The sequence below is a fragment of the Mchenga conophoros genome, linkage group LG5 (genome assembly GCF_057382185.1).
Source record: "Mchenga conophoros isolate Kocher_MC1m ecotype Shallow Benthic linkage group LG5, M_conophoros_male_GT1.1, whole genome shotgun sequence".
Lineage (NCBI taxonomy): Eukaryota > Metazoa > Chordata > Actinopteri > Cichliformes > Cichlidae > Mchenga > Mchenga conophoros.
Window position 1 is genome coordinate 22,848,367 of NC_140530.1, and position 24,466 is coordinate 22,872,832.

At 39.6% G+C, this 24,466-nt stretch overlaps 1 protein-coding gene across 5 annotated transcripts in view; it reads left to right on the plus strand.

Moving 5' to 3' along the window:
* Positions 1-3,022: 3,022 nt before the first annotated feature.
* pparg (peroxisome proliferator-activated receptor gamma) overlaps positions 3,023-24,466 on the plus strand; it is a 41,879-nt gene continuing 20,435 nt past the window's right edge. Inside the window, exon 1 of one of the 5 annotated variants that reach the window (XM_085274293.1) lies at positions 3,023-3,217. Coding sequence is in view for 2 of the 5 variants with exons in the window: in XM_085274291.1 (XP_085130417.1) it covers positions 3,688-3,739 (52 nt within the window). In the remaining 3 variants the exon portion in view is untranslated. Of the gene's footprint in view, positions 3,218-3,657; positions 3,740-16,842; positions 16,924-17,721; positions 17,843-24,466 lie in introns of those variants that run through there. The other 4 variants (XM_085274291.1, XM_085274292.1, XM_085274294.1 and 1 more) reach the window with 4 other exon arrangements.

The following is a 24,466-nucleotide window of genomic DNA, read 5'->3' on the forward strand; positions in this document are numbered from 1 at the left end:
TAAAAGCTGCGTTGATTTTTGAGCAGCTTGCACCCCTCCTAAGCCTGAAAAATGACAAGTCTTTTCCACTTTATAATAATCACGACAGCGTAGGAGAGCCCTGTTAAGATACACAAGTACTTTGATGATGAACATTTTCAGATACCAGAGCTCCAGTCTGCTGGGATTCGACTCTATAAACAATCAGAAATTATTGCTTTGCTTTGTTTGTAACAGCCAAACTCTCAGGGGTGTCATTTTTTTTTTATCTCTGCAAAAAAAGAAAGAAATTCTGCATGGGGAGGATGTTATGCATGTGAGACAGAGTGAGAGAATATGTGTAAGTGTGTGTGTGCGCGCGTGTGTGTGTAAATAACCAAAGTGTAGCAGCTGTCTCAGTCCACCATACTGAGTTATAATAGATCAAAGGCAGCTAAACTGAAGCTTACTGTTGCACTCACAGGGTAGCAAAATTAACAGCTGCATTTACCTGCATTTGAAAGAGTTTTTTGTTTTGTTTTTTTTAGAATTGATTGCAGTGTTGAGCAGTGAGTGGCAGGGCTTAACATCGGTTGCGTTGAATTGCTTCAAAAGCAGGTTGAAAAGTCACCTCACAGAGATTCTACCTTGAAGTTTGAGAAGTAACACCATCAGGTATCTGTTCACACATTTGCTTTAGTTTGGTTTTGACACAAATCCCACTACAATTTTTGGACTTGTTACATTTTTATTGAAAGACCTTCTAAGAATTCCAGCACATGCTATAGATTCATATTTATTTGTTGCAATCACAGTAACACGACGACGGCTAATAACAGAGGTCTCTATTGCAAACCAAAGATTACAGTTTGCTAAAATTACTTCCTGAAAAACCATGAATGCAAACCAGGACATGCAGTTCTGTGCATGCTGTTTCAACGTCACACATAGCCACCTCAAAGCGAGCAGCCCCAACAGGTCAGACTCTGGTCAAATGACACTTTGACCAAAAAAAAAAGGGGGGGGGGGCAGCTTTATTGCTTTGTGTGTTTTCTACAGGCCTCTTTGTACCTGTTGGGCTGCTGTACATTTCAGCACTGGTAAATGTTCAAAAAAAAATCTAATATGTGGGTTTGTTCATGGGTTTTGTTTAGCCAGCTGTACTCATGCAATGGCACATTTCAGTCTAAACACCCACCTGCACCATGAGTGCTGAGATGTTTCATTCGTAATCTTAAGAATAGCTCCTTCAGTCTGTGGTAAGTAGGGTATTTACAGCAGTTCAACATCCGATATGTAGTCAGATATAACAAAATGTGATTTCAAGATAAGGATGTTAAAAAATATGAACCACATCTGCTTTCAGTCAGCAGAGTAAAAAAATTAAAAGTAGCCCTTAGATTCTGTGTCTAGTTTACCGTTACAGAGCGAGCTGTGTGTTGAGGTTAGTCGAAGATCCTTAAATCTACAACAAAGTCTAAAAAGATGCAGCACGCAGGCAAACTTACTATTCATTGTGCACCTGTTTTTGCACTAAGCTGAGTTTCAGCAGGCTAGCTGACTGTCCGGATGGCGTTTCATGAACTAAGTGATGCAGCAGAGTACAATTTCAGCTTCAGTAAACACATGAGAGGGTCGACAGGATGTTATCTGCTAAACGACACTCGCAGGATTTCCTAGTGAACTAGATGACTTAATTGCACAGTCAAATGATCACCCTGTTGTCTTTCAGCAGTTGAATTCAGTCCCGTCTTCTGAGACCAAAGACTGTGATGTCAGAAATATGACTGTAATCAGCTCAATAGTCATCACTGGTAAACTAAGTGACTAAGAGGGGGGGAGCCCGACAGACAGCAACAAAACAAGCAACCACTTACTGTCAAGTGACTGAGTATCAAAGGAACAATTCACTATTATTGGGGGATGAACTTAATATCGAAATTTAAATTAGATGGTTAACAGTTTAGTACAGCTGCTACTAATGAAGTAGTTACAAGTTAGCTTTCAGATTTGATGTATACAAGACGTCAGCTTAGAAAACACGTTGCACTGTTTTCGATTAAGCTACCGACCAGTACTGGAACTAAAACGAGCCCCACCTTAAGAAACTACATCAACAAACCCGTGCTTACACGTGAATGCATCAGTATTAGTGATCCAAAAATATCAAACAAGAGAGTTAATCCAAGCTATGACTTCTCAGTGTGTGCCTCCATAATGGAAACTGTCAAAGTTTAAGTACGTGTAATTGAGTAATGGAGTATTTTTTATAACGATTCTAGTGAATCACGATATATAAATTACATTAACCTGAAATGAATTTTTCTTGCCATGTTCAACTGGTTGTCTTACTAAAAATAAAAATAAATTTTATTATTTTTTTAAAACTTTAAAAAAAAAAACCTTACCAAATAAAATGTAGCCTTACTTGCTTAATCTGCAAAACCAGTATCAAAAAGCCGAACTAGTTCTTGGAGGGGAACAATACTTTAAAGAAACTCACTTGTTCCATACACAGTTCCCGGAAAAAAAAACTAGCGTGACACATAGCAGGTAAACGATATACGAATGCAGTTTACTATTGGTGCATCTTAGAGGAGCTTCTCACAAGTGGTAAGTGTATTTCATTAGTTTTTAACCATACCAAAATGTGATATTTTTTTTTTCTTTTCTTTTAGCAGTCTTTGGTCTAAGGTAACCCACTGAGCTCTTTCCTATAGTCAAAATTATATCAAACTATCTTAGCTACCTGTAAGTTAGGCAAGAAAGTGAATATGTGCTTTGCTGAAAAGGTGGAACTATTCCTTTAAGTTATTTGTTCCACATGGCTAAACACCTAAGAAACAACACTTTTAGGTCTGAATTTTACATTACCTGTTTCTCCCATATGGGGCAAACAACTGAGAAAATCCACTATAATGGGTAATTTGATGCCTCTGCCTGTGTCCTCAAGATCCCGATCGGTTGTGTTGAGAGGGAGGAGAGAGAGCGAGAGGCAGGCAGACACGACCACAGCTGCTGCTGCTGCTGTTTGAGCAGAAAACCGCACAGCAAACACACCGGACCTCTTTGACGCCGCGCTCCCGTGCGCACGTTGCGGACGCCACGGTTTGTTTGGGGTTTTTTTCCGTTGTTTGTTTGGGTTTTTTTTTTCGAGTTTTGAAAGAAATTTAACACCACCGAAAATAAAAGACAAACCATCCAGCTTCAGAAACAGAGAGTGTGCGCTGTCTCCTCTGCGCCTCAACACACCGATCAGGTCAGTCACCTTCCGGTCGGCACAGAGTCTGCCGCGCTGAGTGTTGCGGTTGCTGGGCTGGGTGAGAAAATACGGGAAAGCACCCGTAGGGGGGAGAAAGTTATTTAAATTAATGAAGACTGGGTTAATATTACACTGTTGCAGTCTAATCTGATATTAAATATTCGTGCACGTGAGCCAAAAAAGGGTGATTTGATTAAAAAGTAGTTTAAACAGGTAGATCCCAGCTGAACACTTGTTGATTTATCCAGCTGTGTCTAAATCAGGTTTTATTTGTGCGTATTGTCCCCGATGTAAATGTTAAGGTCGACACGCACAGGTAGCCTACAGTGTGACAGGATGGCTGTGGCACACAGTTTGGGGGTGGCAATGACGGGGGGCGGGGGGCGGCCACAGGACTGACAACTGACACAAAGTCAGGTGTTGGGCCATAGTGTGCCTGAAGGCCATAGTGTGAGTGTGAGCTTGACATGCAAACACCAGGCAGAGATTTTACCCATCAAACTGACCACAGCCTCTCTGGTGAGTGCGAGGAATGCTTTGTTTGTTTCTGTGTATGTTGTGCTGAAAAACTTTGTTGAATACCTCCATAAGCATTTATCTGAGTAAAGTAGGCTTTTTACAGGGCCTATACAATACATTCTTGGATGTGTACTTCTGTGAAGTCTATACTTTTTGTGTCATACGTGGAATTTGTGGATATGTCACACACGCTTCAGGCAGTTTTGTGTTCTTGGAATTGACAGGAAAATAATGGTGGTGACTCAGCAATATTGTTGACTGGAGCTCAGAGTTAAACACTCGTTTCTCTTTGAGGCTTGCTGCACGGCTGTGTGATAGGTGATGTCTTTATGGTATTCTTTTAAGACTCAGTAATGACACACGGTGAGAAAGCTTGTAAGAGCCCCTTGTAAAGTGTAAGAGTGTCACAATAAGTTCAACTGTTTTCCTCATCGCTTTGTACGATCTTCATGTCAGTCGTCTCATAACACCGTGGAGTTGCTGGAAAAATGTTCAGAGACATTTTAGAACAGCAACAATCACCATTTTATCCATTATATCTTGCAAATCACAACTTTTGGTTGAAAACTTAGTTTGCTATTTACATACACAAGACATTTCATGTGTTTGGTCTGTTTACTTTCCTCTGAGACTATTATATGTTATATTTAAAATCACAGCAGCTTTATTGTCACGGTACGTTGACCCTCAAAAACCAAAGACTGGGAATCAATCTAAGGCAAGTGTAAAAACAGCTCCCCAAGTGAGTAAGTACATGTCAGTGGTAGTAAATGAGCTGAAGCAGTCATGTTTTATCATAATATTCAGCAAAGATAAAGATAGTGTAAAATCAGCAGCAATATATTTTTAACCATTAAGTCAGAAAGTCAGAGAAACAGTGTCGACAAAAAAAGAGGAGTGATTTTATTTAAAAGTAGCAGTAGTACATTTTTAAAGGTGATCTCAAGTAACAGCAGCATTCGTACTCAAACTGATCCTGTGAATTATTAGACATTTAGCAGAATGAGCTCACAGATTAAACGTCCATGCAACGTGACCCTTGATGTAATACGGCTATTTTAAAATAAGAGAACTTAAAATATGACAAGTTATAAAAAGATTATTTTTTCTGATTAACTCCTAGATTCATGCTGTAATATCGTTTTACTGGGTTTACAACATTTTGTTGAAGTCATTTGCGTTGCTGTCATGTAAGTTTGGTAATACTCTGTTTGACAAAGACTTTTTGTTAGCTTTTTGAATCTTTTGTTTCGCTGTGTCTGATACGCAAACAGATTCAAATATTTGTGTCTAAAATCTCCGGGAACTTTAATCAGTTAGAGAAATATCTCATATCTTTGGTGAAATTAGCCTGTAATCTCTGCATAGGCTGCTTAAAATCTGACACTAACCAATTGAGTGTGTTGATACATCATCAATCAGTGCATTATTGCCTGTCGGGTTATATAACTGCTGAAGTGAGGCGTGTGTGTGTGTGTGTGTGTGTGTGTGTGTGTGTTGGTGCGTGTGAGAGAATGACTGTGATAGATTTGGACTTTGCTTAGTTGCCATAAATGAAAGGAGTGCCTCAAGATACCATGCTATGTTTTTGTTGTCCATCACACGTGCTGAAAGTCTTGTTTGACTTACGTAGATGATATACTTCTGCACAAAGCCACAGAGACAAAGTTCAGCCTCTTAAAAACACCTCCGCACAGAGAATTGCCTTAGTTCTTGAAAATCTGTGTTAATTTGCAATCTATGATGAGAGAGTTGCCGCTCCACTATCCAGCGGTTTTAAAATGTTACAAAACCTCGCTAAGAGCCAAGCATAATCACTGCATGAAAGGAAGGAAGACAGTGTGCGCATTTGTGTCTGCATAAAATCCAGATAAAAGAGAATGCCACGTTCCTATACAGCCCACAGATAATTAACCACTTTTGTTTCTACACCACCAACACTTTGGTTTGTTTACTATATATCAGATTAACTTATTCTGACTGTGTTTTTCAAAAGTGCGTGTTTGATTTCCTTTTATCTGATGACATGTGTATTTGACGCAGTTTAGCCTTAAGGTCATGTATTTGTTTTTTCAATTGGGTGTAATTATTAACTTCAAGGCCAATCATTTCACCATTTACTGTAAGTTTAAAGCAACATTTCGGCTGCAGAATTCTACTGACAACCGAAATATGGGGCACAAGCAGGTAGGGCTGGGCCATATTATACCGTTCACGGTAATACCGGTATAATGTTAGGCAACGATAGGAAAATGAAATATCGCAATAGAATATGAGTAAAGAGAGATTTATGAAAAAATTCAAACGTACAGCTCTGCTATCACTTCCAACATAAATGAAGACAGGAAACTAAACAGCAGTGACGTTTGTAGGGTTACTGAAGTTGGGCTAGCTGTTATATAATGATGTGCTACGTGATCGCTAGCGACACAGCTATGTTAGCATAACATAAACAGTGAAGCTGGAGGACGAACACTAACACTTTTCCACTTATAAAAGTTAACGTGAAGGTTCTTCATGGTTAGAGACAAATGCAATCGAATGGCAGGATGCTGTAAACGGACCAAACTTCAGTCAGGAGAACAACTGAGATAATCCATCCACAATACCAGGTTAGTCATTAATGTACTGCAACAACATGGGAATAGAGCAGCTGCCAGAGAATTCAACATTAATGAATCAATGGTACAGAAGTGGAGGAAGCAAGAAGAATGAGTTTAATAAAGTTTGATTTATCTGACTGCTTTGTTTCGCTTAATGTGCCTTATAATCCCGTGCACCTTATGGTCCGAAAAATACGTACTGCACACTACAGTTTAATGTTGCAAAGCACCTCTTTTTAACTTCAGTGGATATTATACATGGTTATGCTCAGGATATGTCAGCCCATTTCTACTGGAAATGCCTTTTGGTTAAACTTTCAGCAAGGAATTTGCATTTGCACTGTTACATTTTTATAAAGCTTTAATGTACATAAAAACCAGCTTCTTGTTTAAGTGAAAATAAATGGAAGGTTGTCTTTTTGTGCTAGTAATCTTGTGGAGTTGTATTTTGTCTCGCATCAATTATATCGTCAGTTATATCGTTATCGCAAATTTTCAAATATATATCGTGATAAATATTTTTGGCCATATCGCCCTGCTCTACAAGCAGGTTATTTACGAATGAAAAATTCTGCTTTACTAGTTAAACTTATATGTCTGGTCTCCCTTTCTTCAAACCAGTGTCCCCTCCTCTTTGCTGTAAAATTTGTGCCTTTGTTGATTTCTATACTGATTTTATTTGTATTGATAAGCATTATGAGTTACTTGATTTTTAGCCCATTTTTGCGGGGTCATATTTTTACATTATTGTATATTTAGAGCTGATCAACATCAACTGTATATTTGGGAAATGTCAAAACTTCCCTCTGGTTAACATTTCACCATTTCTTAGACTGAATCAGAAGATTGAGTCTGACGTTTAGCATGCCGAATGTGTTAGATGTGGGTTTTTTAAACAATGCAAATTGAGTCGACAGAACCTTCGGCAAAATAAATGTTTTGCAACCACAGCACCTGTTCGCATTATCACTCTCACAATGATTCCTAAATCACAACAACACCTGCTACCTGAGAAGTGACTCGTGTTTCTCATTTCTTTACATGCTGTCCTAAATACATCTGTGTTTGTGTGGGAAGGGAACATGTTTTAGTTGCCAAGTGTAAACATGATGCCTTTCAGGTATTTCTCTTCTGATGCCCGCTTAAAATTGCTGTCTCAATTTTAGACTGTGAACATGAGAAATCACGTTTTCCTGGGGCTCGTATTAAAGCCCTAATAAAGGCCCTAATTTTATTAGAGATCTGTCGACCTATCCAACCTTTACTGTCATATATCTTTACTATTGTTTACTATTGTTATTGTAATGGATTAATCTACTGATTGTTATTAATTTTGAGTTCTCTGAAAAAATTCATTTTACCCTGAATATTGAGAAACGATTTATTGATCGTTAAGATTACCCCTGCTCAATCATCTGTTAATCTGTTATCAACTTTCACATGCTTGAAAATGAAGAGACGGTATGTCTGGAACACAGTGGTTTTTTTCTGACATACATCATGGAGGTAGCCAACCAGTAAACTATTGCGTTGCAATATTCGTAGAGCCTTTTAACAAAAGTAATTTTTAGCGAAAAGATACCCAAGTACAATTTTACCCGGACTTCCTAAAGTTTGGAGAAACTTCCTGGTTCAGCTTTGATCAAACTCATACTGGATGGAACTGCCGTGACGTCACGTGTTTATTTTTGAAGTCCCTATTTGAGGCTTCGAGATAAGCATTTTCACTGCTGCCATCTTGGTATTTTGAAACCGGATGCAATGAGAGCTGGTTCTGACTGTGAAACTGCATGCCTTTTCTCTAATGGCGGTCATTAGACAATGAGCGTTCCGCATATATTCCTCATTTCTGAAATACAGCACGGTCAATTTTATTTTCAATGATTTTTTTATTTAATATTTATATTAAATAAAATGAGTTCTTGAGTCTGTAAGCTAAATGCTTCCAGTTGTTTCCCCATAGGCTTCAATTACAAGTTTCCCCCCGATGGCCATCGTTGAGTGCAAGTTAAAGGCATGTACGCATTGGCTTCACTTTTCAGACCCCAAAAGCTACAGCCATCTTTTAGACTGTCTATACTTGGATGGAGTAATGCATTATTAATGGTATGTTCATATTTAATCTGTTTATTGGTTTCAAATGACACTGTTTAGCTAATCTGTTGGCTGCATGATACTTTGAATGTTCACCCCAAAAAGTTGATTCAGATTTTTTGGATTTCCTTGCCTGGAATTACTGTACAGAGTGGGGGATAAATGGATGGACTGATAGGGTTATGGAAACGCACACACCAAGGGGGACGAATACAAGATATACACAGGGAGAAGCTAAAGCAGAGAAGACACACGGGGAAACACAGCTGAAAAGAATCTGACTGATGAGACAGGGTAAGCAAAACTAAACTCTACATCAGTAAGGAGACTATCAAAATAAAACAGGAAACAACACAAACTGAGACTGAGACTTGACACAGGAACTCGTCCACAGATGAATTAACATGAAAGGACAGGGAAACCAGATAGAACACAGAGACAGAGATGAGACCAGGAACAGAGTAGGCATGAAAGACGAGTAACATAATAAAACAAGTTTTTCAACTTGAAAAAAACAAACTCAGATGAACTTGAGAATACAAAACTCAAGACTAACTAATACAGAACTAAAACTAAAAGATCTCTTAAATTCCAAAGAATGAAAAACAAGATGATAACAAACTCAAAAACTGTGTCCAAGACCCAGGACCATGACAGAATCCTCCTTTACCAGTCCAACAAAAAGGGTATTATTGAAGAAAAAAACTGGTGCTGTAACATTAGGAGCTCTTCCCATTATGGTGCAAAAATAGTTGTGGACATTAACCTGGTAATCTGTTGACTAGCCCTTCTAGGTGTTTTAGTGGTGAGTACAAGACAACAGATGACCTGCGTGAAACTCTGACATTACTAACACCATGTTCTAACCTACTGAGCCAGAACAGTCAGTACATATCTCAGACTTACATTGCATTTAGCCAACATTGTTGAGACACTAATCCTGCATCTTGAGCCAAAAATAGTCATTGTCGGAGAAAAAAAATGCAACATGAGGCTGAGGTTGGAGGGGGATTTGGTTTCCAGTCAATCCAGATTCATAATATGGTCCACTGTGTAAGTTCTCATTATTAATTCTAATAATTCACGCAAAATACATGAACATTTTACAGCAGTTAGAGCCTTAGCCAGCGACTGCATTGTAAACCGTTAGATAAGAACATTACTATGAAAATGTTAAAACAACTTGCAGAAATTATGAACACAGCAAATCGATACTGACTTTAGTAGAGTAATAAATTATACTGTGTTACAAGAGTATCGTTTGCATGTAGATATACCCCATCAGGATTCTCCTTCCTAATTTAGCTTTCTTATAGCTGATGACCTGGAACTACCCAGGGAAAGGACCCATCCTCAGATTTACCTCTGCATCCTGTCAGACAAAAAAAAGTTAAATTAATGACTTGAAAACAACTGGAACAAACTGAACCTGGAGCTTCTGAGGCCTCATGGGAGTCTGGCACAATCAGTCCCAAAGACACAAAACACACACGTCCAGTCGCACAGTTACACACATATACTGCCATACACACGCAAGAAGGATTTTCTTGCCAATGCACTTTAACACAGAAATTATTCAACAGACTGTAGGGATATCTAGTAACCTCTGTCCTAATTTCCCTTTTAAAAAGATGTGGGAGCAAAAAGCATCTCATCAGGTCAAAATCTGGTCTCTATTGGGAACTTGAAAACTGACTCATACTTGATGTGCATCGGGTGCTTCTTGGGTTTACTGGATATGGCATTGCTTAATGCCATATCCAGTTCAGATTCTTCTCTGAATGATCTGGCTGATTTCTGCAATCCACCTCCTCAATTTAAAATTGGCTAATCATAACCGAATGCCAAATAACCTAAAAATAAATAAATAAAACAGGAACAACAACTGCCAGTAGCTTGCGTCTTTATGGAATTTTTTTTTTCACCTCTCCAAGAAGGGGTGAAAAAGTTTCCATCTGAATTTATTTGTCATGCTTATCAACCAATTTTGTCATTAATCTCTGTGAATATCTTTAGTGTTGGGTAAGGTCTCATCAAACTGGAGTCTATCTCAGCTTTCACAGGGACAGAGGAGGGGTACACCAGGCACAAGTTACCAGTGAAGTCATCACTGCCAGATCTGGCTAATAGTTTAAACTGTTTTTAGAAAAATGATAAACAACCATTATTTTTTACAGTTGACTCAAGTCTGAAGCTTTATGTCAGTGATTTTTAGATATTCAATGTTTGAATGTAAATGTCCACTTGTTATTTGCACTTACATGTGTTTGGCTGCTTAGCGTTCATGGTGAAATGCTTTCAAGTAGCATTAAAACATTAAGCTGCCAAAAACATAACAGCATGCCAAGGACTGGACAGTGTTTCATCCAGTCTTACACTCCCGTTCATGAGTATACATTTATCTTCGCCACCAGTCCAGCGTGTGGTAGAGAGCACACGCCTCCTGAGCCAACTCTGACCTTCTTCTTATACGTCCTTTACCCCTCACAGAAATGTTGTGATGTTTCTTTCTGCATACACCTTTCCTGGCACTCATATTTACAGTGCGTCTTTTGAATGAGATTCACGTCATGTGTCGCTTTGTTATTGTCCAGTTAAGTGCAGCTGACGGGAGCACACTCCCGTCTTTTCCTCTCCGCTTCGAGGAACAGGGCATGACCCTTCCCACATTGCACCTCTCCCCTTTCCTACCATATCACCCTCCTTCTCACTCCCTGTGTTTATCAACACACAAGTTTAGCAATAAATCATTGCTTGTGCGTATTCTCACATGACTTTCACAGCTGGGATCATAAGCATATAGAGTGATGATTAACGTACGTGATCACCATATAGGCACATGTGTCACAGCATGAAGCAGTGATCTCACTGTCCTTGTTTGTCATATTATCCTCATTGTTTTTATTCTTGCTCCATCCTTTTGTTTTGTTTTTTTGTTTTTTTTAACCTGTTTCATGTTTTCAGTGCTAGATGTCTGAAACATGTGTCTGGACTGTGCAACAAAGATAGATAAAGTCTGACTTTGTTCTCTTCTCATAAAGGAAAGGAGTGCCCCGGGCCGTGCTCCATTTATGCTGTGCACACATGTCCTTACATACATGTCTTGTACATGTGACACCATTGCTCACACAGGTAGTATTTACGAGTGGATGTGTAAAAATCTGTGTGTTTGTGACCATGACAACATGCAACCACTCCTTCCCCTTAACCACTGAGGAAGATCTTGAGGCTCAAGGGACTCATCAACCATTAACTCATAGCTATTTAAAGGAACTGGGTGAGAGTTCATGTCCTCAAATTATTGTGAAAACTCATGATTCTAAAAACAGAAGCATGTATGGAAGCAGATGCATACATAAAAAGCATTACAGCTAAAAAAAAAACAAGGCAGGTGCTCTATCGCTCTTTGTTTGGCTTTTCCCATGTGCTTATGTATAGCCTTCTAACCAGCAAACACAGCAGATGAAACGTTGTTATCTCAAGAAAGCTGACCTGGAGATGCATACATGGACAGATGTTGATTTTGTGTCCATTTACATAAATATCAGTCATCCATCCAACTTGGTGTCACAGAGCCTGTGGCAGCTAATAGTGGGAGGGTATACTCTGGATAGTCAAAGGAGCTTGTAAAGAAAAGCGTCTGGACTTCTTTAAGTTGCTTGAAGACCTTTCACCTCTCATCCGAGAAGCTTCTTCAGTTCTTCAGTTCAGTTCTGAAGCTTCTTCTTTAAGAAGCAACTTAAAGAAGCAACTTAAAGAAGTCCAGACGCTTTTCTTTACAAGCTCCTTTGACTACGATGACCTGGATGACTGAGAACCTTCACAGACATATACTCTGGACAGGTTGCTAGTCTGCTGGAGGGCTCACACAGAGAGAAGAGCTGTATCTTGAGGGGAAATCCATGCAGGGACAGGGAGGACATGCAGACTACAGACAGTAAGGCCTAAGCCACCCAGGAGATTAGAACCAAGAACCTTCTTGCTGTGGCATGTCGGTGCTAACCACTGCACCACTGTGTCGCCACCAGTGGCTTGATATGTATTGTGATAAAGAAGGCAAATGAATGTTCCTTTGTTTCATTTTTATAATACAACAGTATCTGATTGACAGCTTATTTGATTATGAAATCCAAAACATTTCCTGCTCATAAAAAACTAGTATTACCAGATTGCCCCCCACCCCTTAAAAAATGAGCTTGCAAAAATGTATTTCTGACATGTAAATTCTTCTGTCTTATATGTTGTATGATGAACGTATGCATCTGTGTTTAGCTCTCTGCCTCCAAATGCCAGCAATATAACTCAGTAGTGTGCTTTATTTAATACGTTGAGTAGATCAGTAAGATAGAATATGGTCTTCAGAGGCAGAGTTCTTGAGTTTAGGTTGCCCTCTTCTCACTCAAACAGTTCTCGCTCTTTCAGCAAGCGAGAATTTTGTTTGTTTGTTTGTTTCGTTGTACTCTAACTGTCAAAAGTCAAATGTAAAACAGTTCTTGCATGCACACTTACCCTTGCAAGAAAATCCGAGAAGGGCATCCAGGAGATGTTTTAGAAAGATCTTGAGCACATGGAAAGGAAACACTGCAGACATCGCACAACTTTTGCAACAATTTTTTTCAACCAAGGCGATGTCTAGGAAGAGCAGTCAGCCAGGACTAAGGTTTCGAAACATCTGCTGATCCCTTTGTACATCGTTTCCCATTTCTTATTTGTCTTGCAACATATAAGCAACAAACAAACGCAGCATATTGTGTATGCGTCCTTGCACATCTCACTATGTTTAATACGATCAAGAGCGTCCAGTGCTATAGGAGCCGCACTGTCATTTGACACAATGAAAACATATTTTGAACATCGCTGTGTGTACAGATGTGTGTGCATGGGTGATTCTGCCAAGCCATTGCACAGAATGACAGCGACCTTTTCAACGTTATAGAGTCATATGAGCAAAAATATTTGGTATATAAAAATAAATATATTTTTACTGGGACCCAGGCCAAGCAAAATGTGGTTACTCATTATGATTGTTGAGTGGATAATAAATAGAATAATATTTTAAGGATAGCTGATATGATGACTGATCAGCGGAAGGGATACTATGAGCAAAACCAAATGCATCTGGTGTTGGCAGGGCGATGTTGTATGACTGCTGTTGCACAAGTGAGATATATTATCGTTAAAAACCAAACTGCCTAAAAATGGGGAGAAAGAAGTAAACTAGTACAGTGGTCCCTTGCAATATCGCAGTTCACCTTTCGCGGCCTCGCCGTTTTGTGGATTTTTTTTTGTGCAATTTTGCATGCTTTTTTTTTTTTTTTTTTTGATAGAGCGCATTGTGTTCTGCGTCCCGATCGGCTGTAGACCATTGTCAATCAAGCTCCTCTGTCCCGTGTCTCCTGTCCAGTACAGAATGCATTCAGCTTGTCAAATTTACATAAATCATCGATCACTAGCAGTGTCTCTGAAGTTGGTTTCATTCTATAATACTGGAGTTATTTTTCTACGAAGGTTTGAACTTTGAGAGTGTTTAAACAAGAGAGAAAGATGTAAAAATGTTCATGCCTGTCTGAGAAAAGTGTATAAAGTGTGTAGTGAGGGGTTTTACAACCTAAAAACATCTATAATAATTGTAAAAAAATAAAGCTGACTTTGTGGATTTTGCCTATTGCAGGTTATTTTTAGAAAGTAACTCCCACGATTAACGAGGGACCGCTGTATTATCTCACTGGAATAAATAATTTTTTCACCTAATCTTATCAGTCTGCAGCTAAGAATTAAAAGAGTAGTTTAACATTTTTGGTAAAACAGTCTATTTATTGTTGTTACAGCTTATGATTTACATTTCTCCAAGTAGTGACACATTTCATTTAGTAAGCTTTAGCGGTACTGGTAGGTGTTTTTATTTTTAGACATAGACATCCTTGATGCTTCTCCATTTCCTGTTTTCATGCTAACTTAAGCTAACTGTCTGCGAGTTCTAGCTCTTGTTTGATCATCTCAGTCAAAAATCACATCCTCTGAAATACCAAACTGGTCATTTAGGTTCATGTCGTAACCAGCTATGACACTAATCCACGTATTGACCAGTCATTCTCATGTGTGGTTTTCGCACATGTGTTCATAGTTTATAGCTAGTGTTCAAGCATGTACTACCCCGCCCTCACTGAGCTAATGCCACATTTGTGCTAGTTACATAATGCAGCTCCAAAATGTTTAGAGAGCTGGCAGCAAGAACGTAAGAACAATTATGCATTAATTATGCATTTTTCAGTGTAAACACTCAGAATGAACACAGAAATTAAGTATTATGCCACTTTCACTTTCGCATATGCAGATATGAAGTAGGTAATTTGCATATTGTGCCCCAGCGGGACAGTTGTTCTGACAAATCTGCCACATTGTGTTCTAATGTGTAGGTAAAGAAGATAATTTCCTACTGCAGTTCTTGGGTTTTTTTTTTTAGGTCAAATCAGTGCCATCGTTGCACCCTGGCATTTGCTATAATGCAAGCCGAATCATAAACTATTTTAAGCTAGTACATCTCAACACCTTGGCTACAAAGACAAGTCTCACATTAAATTCACAATGAATAGCATCATTTTCTAATGATTGATTTCATATATACAAAGAAATCTCTGTTTAATATTGGTTAAACCAACTTATATGAGTATCAGCACGTATGATATATACAGAAACACGTATACCATGATGTACAAAGACACAAAACCTAGTCTCTTGATAAATGGAAAAACAGTTGTATGATATGGTCAGTGAGTCATTTTCGACAATTTCCCCCCACACACCTGAGGTTTCTCAGAGACAGTTTCAAGTTGTACCTGAGGTTTGTACCGTCAAAACTACAGTTCTCTGTCTCGTTCGAATTGTTAATCCCGGTGGTATATCGGCGAATGTGTGGGCAGCCACCTTGTAGTGTATGAGTTGTTAGATTAAGACGTGAATGGCCTCAAAAAATAAGTTATTTTACATGAAAAATGATATTTACAAGCACAAATGCTGCATTTTAAATCTGCCCAGTGTTTGTAAAATTCACTCTTATCTAACCATTTCTACATTTTTTTTAAGTATTTTTGCTTTATTTTGTTTTTTAATCTTTATAAGAACTGAAGACTTTAGTTCTTAGAAAATATTTGGGTCATTCACTATATTGTTGGAAGGACCGGTTGTTTCCTCTGCGCACACTCACTGTGAAAGTTTCAAACTAAACCACTCTCCTCCTACCTCTCCAGACTTGACCCTTAGGGCCAAAATGACAGGCTGTCAATGACTGTTTGATGTTAATATGCAAACAGAGACTCTGTCTCTGGATTTTTTTTAGTATGTCAATCACTTGTCTCTTTTTTGATATGCTAAATGCCTTTTTGGACATAATTTTTCTAGGTTAAGTTGCGATTTGTGCATTCTTGTGGAGTCACATGATGTACAATTGCAGATGGAAGCTGAAAGAAGAAACCACTTCTCTATTACTTGGCTTTGGAACGTGAATTTGGTCGAATTTCTCATAATGAGAGATGAAAATTTCAGTTCTTTCTTTAATATATAATTGAAACAGACAACAGATAAACTGAAATCAAACAGAATCTGTCTATAAACCAACTTGGAGTCACACAAGAAAAACAGTGTGCTGTAAAGAGCTGGAATAATCTATCAGTGCCATGTATTTGTGCATACAGAGACTTAACTATACAGGACATCTGTTGTATTGAGGAGTTTGCTACATTGTTGAAATCTGTTTAGATTAAATCTCAACAACAAAAGAGATAGTGAGCATCTGATCCCAGCTCATGAGGTTAAACAGCGGTGCTTTTCTTGTAAGAAATCAAATCAGGGAACTATTATTTTCATGTTAATGTTCTTGGGTTAGAAATTGCATGAGGAGCGAGTGCGTCACCATGGTCACATCGACACTGAGTGACTGAGCGGAGGGAGAGAAGTGCAACCAAAGAGGCATGATGAGCTTGCCTGTCAGTGTGTAGCAACAGGAAATCATCTGCATCTGATGTCTACCACCTCACACACACACACACACACACACACACACATACACACACTTAGACACATGAAACTAGAAGAAAAACTGTATACAAGAAAACAACTTGAAGCACATGGCCACACATACACAAATATGCACTGTCTATTTAATACAGCAGCGACATGCGCACATAAAAATATATAAAAATGAATGACACATATAAAACTGACAATAAAACCACACACACAGACACACACACAGACCACATGATAGTTTGCTGTCTGAACTTTTGCTGAGCCCAGACTCTGTCAGAAGGAGAAAATGTGTGTGTAGTTCCCTTTCTATTGGTCATCACTTCCTGAGGAAAAACATGACCACACACACACACACACACACACACGCTCACTCACAGTAGTCTCTGCTCCTGTCACTGCCACTGTCACTTCTTGGTCATTTAGCGGACACTGAAGACTCTGAACCAAAACAGGAGAAGCAGGGTGAGTGGACCGTGCTGTACCCCGTGCGCGCGCGTGTGTGTTGCTGTCATTCGGTTCATTATCTTGTCTGAACATTAGCTGCTTTGGATAGCCTTAATAAACCAACAAGTACAAAGACCAATCATGATCAGGAAGCTGCAGTTAAATCGTACATGTAATCGTGGCATCCAGTCAGTTATGTGCGAGCAGACAGCAGCACTGATCAGTGCGATACTAGAGGTCAGCCAGTTTTATTTGATTTGCCTTGACAGACCGTTTATCACTTTATGGACATGTTTTGGTGTGTAAGCAAGATTATTGCGATATTTGGTAGCATCACTGTGTGTGTAGTAAGAGCACCAATTCAGATTTTTTTTAAAAAAATGTGTGTGGGGGGGTGTATTTCTGCTGCTAATGCGAGACTCCTTTCAATAGAACAAATTAAAATTATGATTAGCAGGACATTTTAGGATTAGAGAACAGCCTCGGTTTTGTTTTGTTTTTGTCTCTTTTAAAGAGGGAGGTGCATTTTCTTTGATTTATTCGTACTTATGTTAATTTTGCCTCTCTCCTGATCTGACCTCAGGTTGACTTAGTGTTATCAGTGCTCAATTTTCCTAGCTTTTGAAGTTGAAACAAAAAAAAGAGAGAGAGACAAAAATCAAATTGAAATCAGAGAAAGGTTGTCTGGATGCTGTTTTACTCAGAGCTGTGCCAACCAGACAAAACTTGTGGTTTCTAACCTCCCACTGTGTCAAACTTTGAAGATTTCTGGTGAGTAAATTCAGTACCAACCAAGTATGTGGGTTTTCAGACAAGAGGAGACTCTCGATTCTACTGACAGGGCAGTCCAAACCTCTGCCTGACACCTTGGGTGCACATGGTTTTCCATCACTCTCCTGTTTGATCGTTCAGGTGCAGAGGGGGAGGCCCTTTTCAGGTAATTCTGTCCACTGTGGCTTCACACCACCAGAATTTTTTTTAATGCGTATGATGATGATTTTTTTCTTTCTGGGTATTTTTTTCTTCTTTTTTTGCATTTGAACTGCATTCGGCCTTTTAAACTTTGCTGGGGTTTTTTTAAGTACATCTCCTACCATCTCATATTGTAAACTAGATTGCTTAGTCAAATAAACCACAATATTTTTTACAATGCATGCTTTTTCCAGTGTCCCACAGCTTCCTTATGCAGGACTATCGAGGCAAAACTAAAGCGCACTAATCTTTTCAAAGAATTTGTGGGGACTGTGCAGACGTGCAGGCGGGCATATCTTTGTTTTAGTCACTGACAGCGAACCACATACTGTTTTACATGAAGAGGTCAGGAAGTCACAGAACTCTCTGCACTAACTCTCTTTCTTTCTCTCTCTGTCGCACTTCAACGCATTCATGTGCACAGAAAAGCTGGTAAAATAAACAGCTTACTGTGCAAGAAAGAAAGAAAGAAAGAAAAGAGGAAAAGAACGCTCTCTTCTACAGGGGAAATACTCTGCAACATGTCACTTTATCGTCAGGATCTCATAAAAGCAACGGCTAGAAAACTGTTAGACTGTTAGACTAAGGTTTGTTTAGTAACTATGCAGCTCTTCTTTGTAGTGCACGTCTATATTTATCTATTTTTCTTCACTTAGCTGTGATATATGAAAAAAAACTTGTTGCTTTTTTTTTTTTTGCAAGAATTTTTTTTCAGCTTTCATGTGGAAACAGAATATATTTCCAGCCACATGTGTTGAATGAGAGATTGCCTGGTTTGATATGCGTGGTTCAGCCCTCGCCTTCAGACAAGTTGAATAGTTTTTATTCAAACAGCAAAGACAAGAGTGTTACTCCCTTGAATGTAGCAGGGCAGGTTCTCCCTTTACTAAATATATGAGGCTGATTTCTGTGTTAACGTCTCTCATGTTCTTAACTCTTGCCTGACTTATGTTGAATAGCACTCTTGCTGGAGTGCTGTTAAACACTCAAAAAGAAGAATTATGATGCTGGATCTTTTCTGACTGTAGGGGTTTTTTCTTCTTCTGCACATTTTGCATCTTTAAGTGTTTTTGTTACGCTTTGCTAGTAGTGCTTTAAAAGGTAAGTAAGAGGCTTGTTCCCTTGATTGTCAAAACAGCGCTCAAAGCTATAGACAGGGCTTTAAATGCTTTCTGTGAAGTAATCTGATCTCTTGCATTTTCTTCATTCTGTTTTGGACCAAATTATTGGCGCTGTGAAGAAATATGAACATTAAAAAGCATCACATTTGTTTTGCAACTCGGTCCCTGAAGGAAAGATTTCACATCTCTCAGTCTGACCCCCTGTTTTTCCCTCTTTTTTCCAAAGTTGCTGCATCCAGGCTGCGAAAAAACAACACGACACTCAACTCTTAAAGTTAACATTTTGGTCTTGCTGTTTCATGTAATAATAGCTTCTCTCTCCTCTAAAGTAAGTGGACACTTCTTGTCCCTGTTTGTATGAGCTCATTTCGCAGAAAATGCTGATGTGTCTCACTGTGTGTTTGCTCCCACACACACTGTCTGGCTTGTTCAGGTACAGCAGCCTGCCAGACCTGCCTGCCAGATTGCCGTTGGGCCTTTGTTATTAGGTCGCGAGTTAGGCAATAGCCAATAGAAAGTACTCCTACACACTGTACTCTTACATGGAAATCAAGTTCTGACTTGTGGAAATTTGAGAACTGGCAGGAAACAACTGTTACACATGCTCACATGTACACACCTTTTGAAACATACTGCGTGTCCCTCACTAGTCATCCCTCACTTTTTATAAACTCTGACAGGTTGCTTTCCCACAAACCAGTCTGATAAAATCAGGTTAATTTGGTTGCTTTTGCACTGTAGCGTTTCCAAGAAGAGGAGCTATAGGGCACAGAGCATGAATTTCCTAAGATAAGAGTTTTTTCAAAGTCTCAGGGGTCCAGCTTGATTTCTTTTGGTGGTCTGGGAACTCGCTCTCTTTCACCCTTCCTACTTTATCTCTCTTGCCTTTTGTCAGAACTCACTCTCCTGCTAATTTTCTGTGTCCTGATGACTTCATGCCAACGAGAGCGCAAGTTGCTCCGGTGCTATTTTAGCTTGAGATCAGCTGGCAGCCGGCCAGCATATGGAAAAATATCCAGGTTTCTCTGTTTATTAATAGTCACCAGCTTCCAGGGCAGTGGAAGTTACAGCATGTGGACACGCAGATGCCTTCTCTCACTCGCTGTGAAACAATGTCACAGTTGATGTGAATTTTAAGTGGACCCCCTATTGATTTTCGCCACCACATTCCAAACAAGTAGAGAGGAAACAATATGCAGTTGAGGAGGATGAGGAGGATGTTTGTTCCACAGGGATGTTGTGCCAAGTAATTTGGAGCCATTTCAAGCCATTTTTATAGCTGGTGCTACTGTGCCACCTGAGTATTGCTATTTTGGCTTTGTCCTGTTGCATCATTTGTTGTATTCTTTTGTTACACTTATTTTTTTCCAAATTAGGCAGTAAAGGTTGATGAGCGGAGGGAGGTTTATTTTGAGATTTGGTGGTGATTGTGAAAGGTTGTTTGGAAGGTCACTGAACTTTTTCCTCTATTGATTATTTATAAATTGCCTGCTGTCCTCTGTGTTTTTTCAGTCTCTTCGGTTTAAATCAAGGTCAGAATTTCAGCACAGTCCTGTCACAAGCACAGGAAATATATCCAGTTTTCATTGCTGATGTTTAGAAAGACGCCGGATCGGCCTTTATCTTCCCATCATAAACTAGCAAAAATAAAGAAATCTAACAGACTGTTAGACTATGGACCCCACTGTGCATTGAGTCAAGTGTTACTTTAATCCAGTGAGTATTAGCACGTAAGATAATTTGACAATAACACAGCAACATGAAGAAAGTAGATACCCACTAGTGTAGCAGTGGATATGAGCTAAATATTCACATATAGTCATTTCTACCATAAAAGTAAAATTGGAAATAAATAACATTAAAAAGTGCAGTACATATCTGATTTAAATCTGCCAGTATATATTTGGGGTCGCTCTCTTTTATGAATCAGAATCAGAAAGGGTTTTATTGCCAAATGTTGAGCGGGTTTACAACATTAGGAAATTGCTGCAGTGCTTTTATGGCATGCAATCTGCCCCCAGTGTGTACAAGTGTGTAGTAATAGTGCTATGATGCCATTTATTGGTTAAAGCATTTCTGCTCCTTCGATGTTGTTACTTGTTTTTTACATAAACCTCCTTAGTTTTGCTGTACAGTTGCATATTTTACCATAAAGCCAGAGCAGTGTCGACATTATGCTGAATTGTGCTGATAGATAACCAGATAACCTTCTGGTTAGCACGACAGCAGAGCATGTGCAGGTCAGACTTTAGGAAGTACTCCTAATTTCTCTTTAAAACTTGAAACAGATCACTCATCGGCTTGTGAAAGTAGTTTTAAAGCATGACCCCACTGGAAAATTACAAAAGAAATGAAAATGTGGTAAAAAATATTCTGCACTCACAGTCATCTTAACCTTTGGTGAGTTCACTGGTCCAATTCTTTGCCTAGAAAAAAAATCTATTCTGTCATTCTCCTGGTTTGCCTCTGTAGTCTATTACATTTTGGATATTTTTGCACCTTTTTTAAATGTGGCTAAATTTCTCTGCGAGGGTATAGTTTAAAGTAGCTTGTTTATGCCTAAATTTGTTGTGTTACCTGTAAGGGTGGGCCGGTTTAGGTTTAGTAATGGTCTCTTTTAAATGGGTATCGCTGTGCTTGTTAGTTTACAACCTTTGGGCGTAGCCTGTGTGAGCACAAGTGCATTTCTTTATTTATTTATTGATGTATTTATAGGCAACACCAAAGTGACTAAGTGACTTGAGCCAAATGTCATAGTTGGTTACCCTCCAGTTAATACGCTCTAGTGACGACCCTGAACCAGAATCAGGAGTCCATTCAAGATCCTGTAGGTTCCTGCATTGCAGTCCTTTAAACTGTTGCTGTTTTCTAAACTCGTAAGACTTTTGTGCTGAAATTCTGACCTTTATTTAAACTGAAAGAACCAAAAAAAAACCCCACTGTGGGCACTTGGTATATAATCAATAGAGGGTAAAGGTTGATGAGCTGAACTACAGAAGCTGCCACCAGATCTCAAAATAAACCTCCGCCAATCAACCTTTAATGTCTGATTTTGATAAATATATCAGCCTCCCTGGGAAAGTCTATGCAAGGGTGCTGGAAAGGAGAGTTCGTCCGTTAGTCGAACCTTGGATACAGGAGGAACAATGCGGTTTTCGTCCTGGTCGCGGAACACTGGACCAGCTCTTTATCCTCTCAAGGATACTTGAGGGTGCATGGGAGTTTGCCCAACCAGTCTACATGTGTTTTGTGGACTTGGAGAAGGCATTCGACCGTGTCCCTTGGGGTGTCCTGTGGGAGGTGCTGCGGGAGTATGGGGTGTCTGGCCCGTTGCTATGGGCCATTCGATCCCTATACAACCGTTGCAAGAGCTTGGTTCGCATTGCCGGCAATAAGTCGGACTCGTTCCCGGTGGGTGATGGGCTCCGCCAAGACTGCCCTTTGTCACAGATTCTGTTCATAATTTTTATGGACAGGATTTCTAGGCGCAGCCAAGTGGCGGAGGGCTTTCACTTCGGTGGCCTCAGAATGTCATCTCTGCTTTTCTGAGGCCATGGTTCTCAGCCGGAAAAGGGTGGAGTGCCCACTCCGGGTCGGGGATGAGTTCCTGCCCCAAGTGGAGGAGTTCAAGTATCTCGGGGTCTTGTTCGCGAGTGATGGGAGAAGGGAGCCGGAGATCGACAGACGGATTGGTGCTGCAGCTGCACTAATGCAGACGCTGCACCGGTCCGTCGTGGTGAAGAGGGAGCTGAGTGTAAAAGCGAAGCTCTCAATTTACCGGTCGATCTACGTCCCTACCCTCACCTATGGCCACGAGCTGTGGGTAGTGACCGAAAGAACGAGATCACGGATACAAGCGGCAGAAATGAGCTTCCTCCGAAGGGTGGCTGGCCTCTCCCTTAGAGATAGGGTGAGAAGTTCAGCCATCCGGGAGGGGCTCAGAGTAGAGCAGCTGCTGCTCCACATCGAAAGGAGCCAGCTGAGGTGGTTCGGGCATCTGACAAGGATGCCTCCTGGGCGCCTCCTGGGGTTGGTGTTCCGGGCATGTCCCACTGGGAGGAGGCCCCGGATAAGCTGGAGGAGGTGGCCGGGGAGAGGGAGGTCTGGGCTTCTCTGCTTAGGCTGCTGATGGATATATATATATATATATATATATATATATATATATATATATATATATATATATATATATATATATATATATGTATATATATATATGGTGTGCGTATATGTGTATATAGTTTGTTTTTGTTTTTTCAAATAAATATATTTAATTCTACTACTGGACAAAGAGTGGTCTCTAGTACTAGAAAAGCGTTGCATAAATGCACTCAAGTGAATTGTACTATCCTTAGCTAGCTGAACGTTTCCACAATGCGAGCATAGAAATGTGGACCTCAGTGGCTTATTGCGGTGCCAATTAGTTTCCCCTCCAGCGGGTGTGGTTTTCAGAGAATGACTTCCTGTCTTTATTTGTGAGCTTACTTGGAACTTTACCAATGAAAACTTCAAAAAACACACATTCAAGAAACCGCAGTTTTGAGCGTAAAAAAAAACCCCCATGTAACCTGTAACCTGTTTGCAACAGTCTGCAAAAGTCAAATTTTTTCCATTAATACTGCTTTTCTAATACATTATCATTCTCATACTGCGATTTAGAGTGGACGCTAATTGTTCTTCACAAACAGTTTCATCTTAAAAGATGCGTTATGGCAGCATTTTGACCTGCTGTCGGTTGCTGTTGAGCAGTTTGACATTGTTTTGCAGTGATAAGATTGCTGCAGCGCAGAGCCAGGGATGAATTTGCATGTCATTAAATCGGTGGCAAAGGTTTAGATTTACAGGTAGGCCATTCTGAGAAAGTAATGTTCTATATAATTTTGATATACAGCGATGTTTTTTTTTTTTTTACAGGTTTAATAATTGCCAGGGGGACAAACTTCAACCCATATGAGTGGCTCATTTTAAAGAGCCACTGTCTGGGAAGGCCATTTAAATAGCCTACATCCTAAAAACAACATATTCTACAACTTGTACATTACATCAGGGCCTTGTGCAAAGGTAGCCAGGCTTATAAAGGCTTGTATGTGGTTTGCTTTCATGTGGACTGCAGTAACCTCGGACTAGCGGACTTTGATCATCTGGGCTTTTCTTTTTTCCTTCCAATCTTTGACCATCTGCATTAGAAACTGAAATGACACAAGAACTTTAATTTATTTATACTAACAACAAGCTGAATACCCAGAGGGAGCCTTTCAGTAGAAATCAAGAGATTGCACACTTTGCTTAGGAAAATGTTTTCTCAGTGTCAACAAATCCCATGAAAAAACATTAAGAACCAACAAAGACGTGGATCATACCCATTTGTCATTGTAGCCAAAGCTTTTTTTTTCCATGTAACTGTTAGCAATGATTAGAAACCCATCAAAATGCGAAATCATGGTCCTGGCTGCTGTACTTTGGCAAGT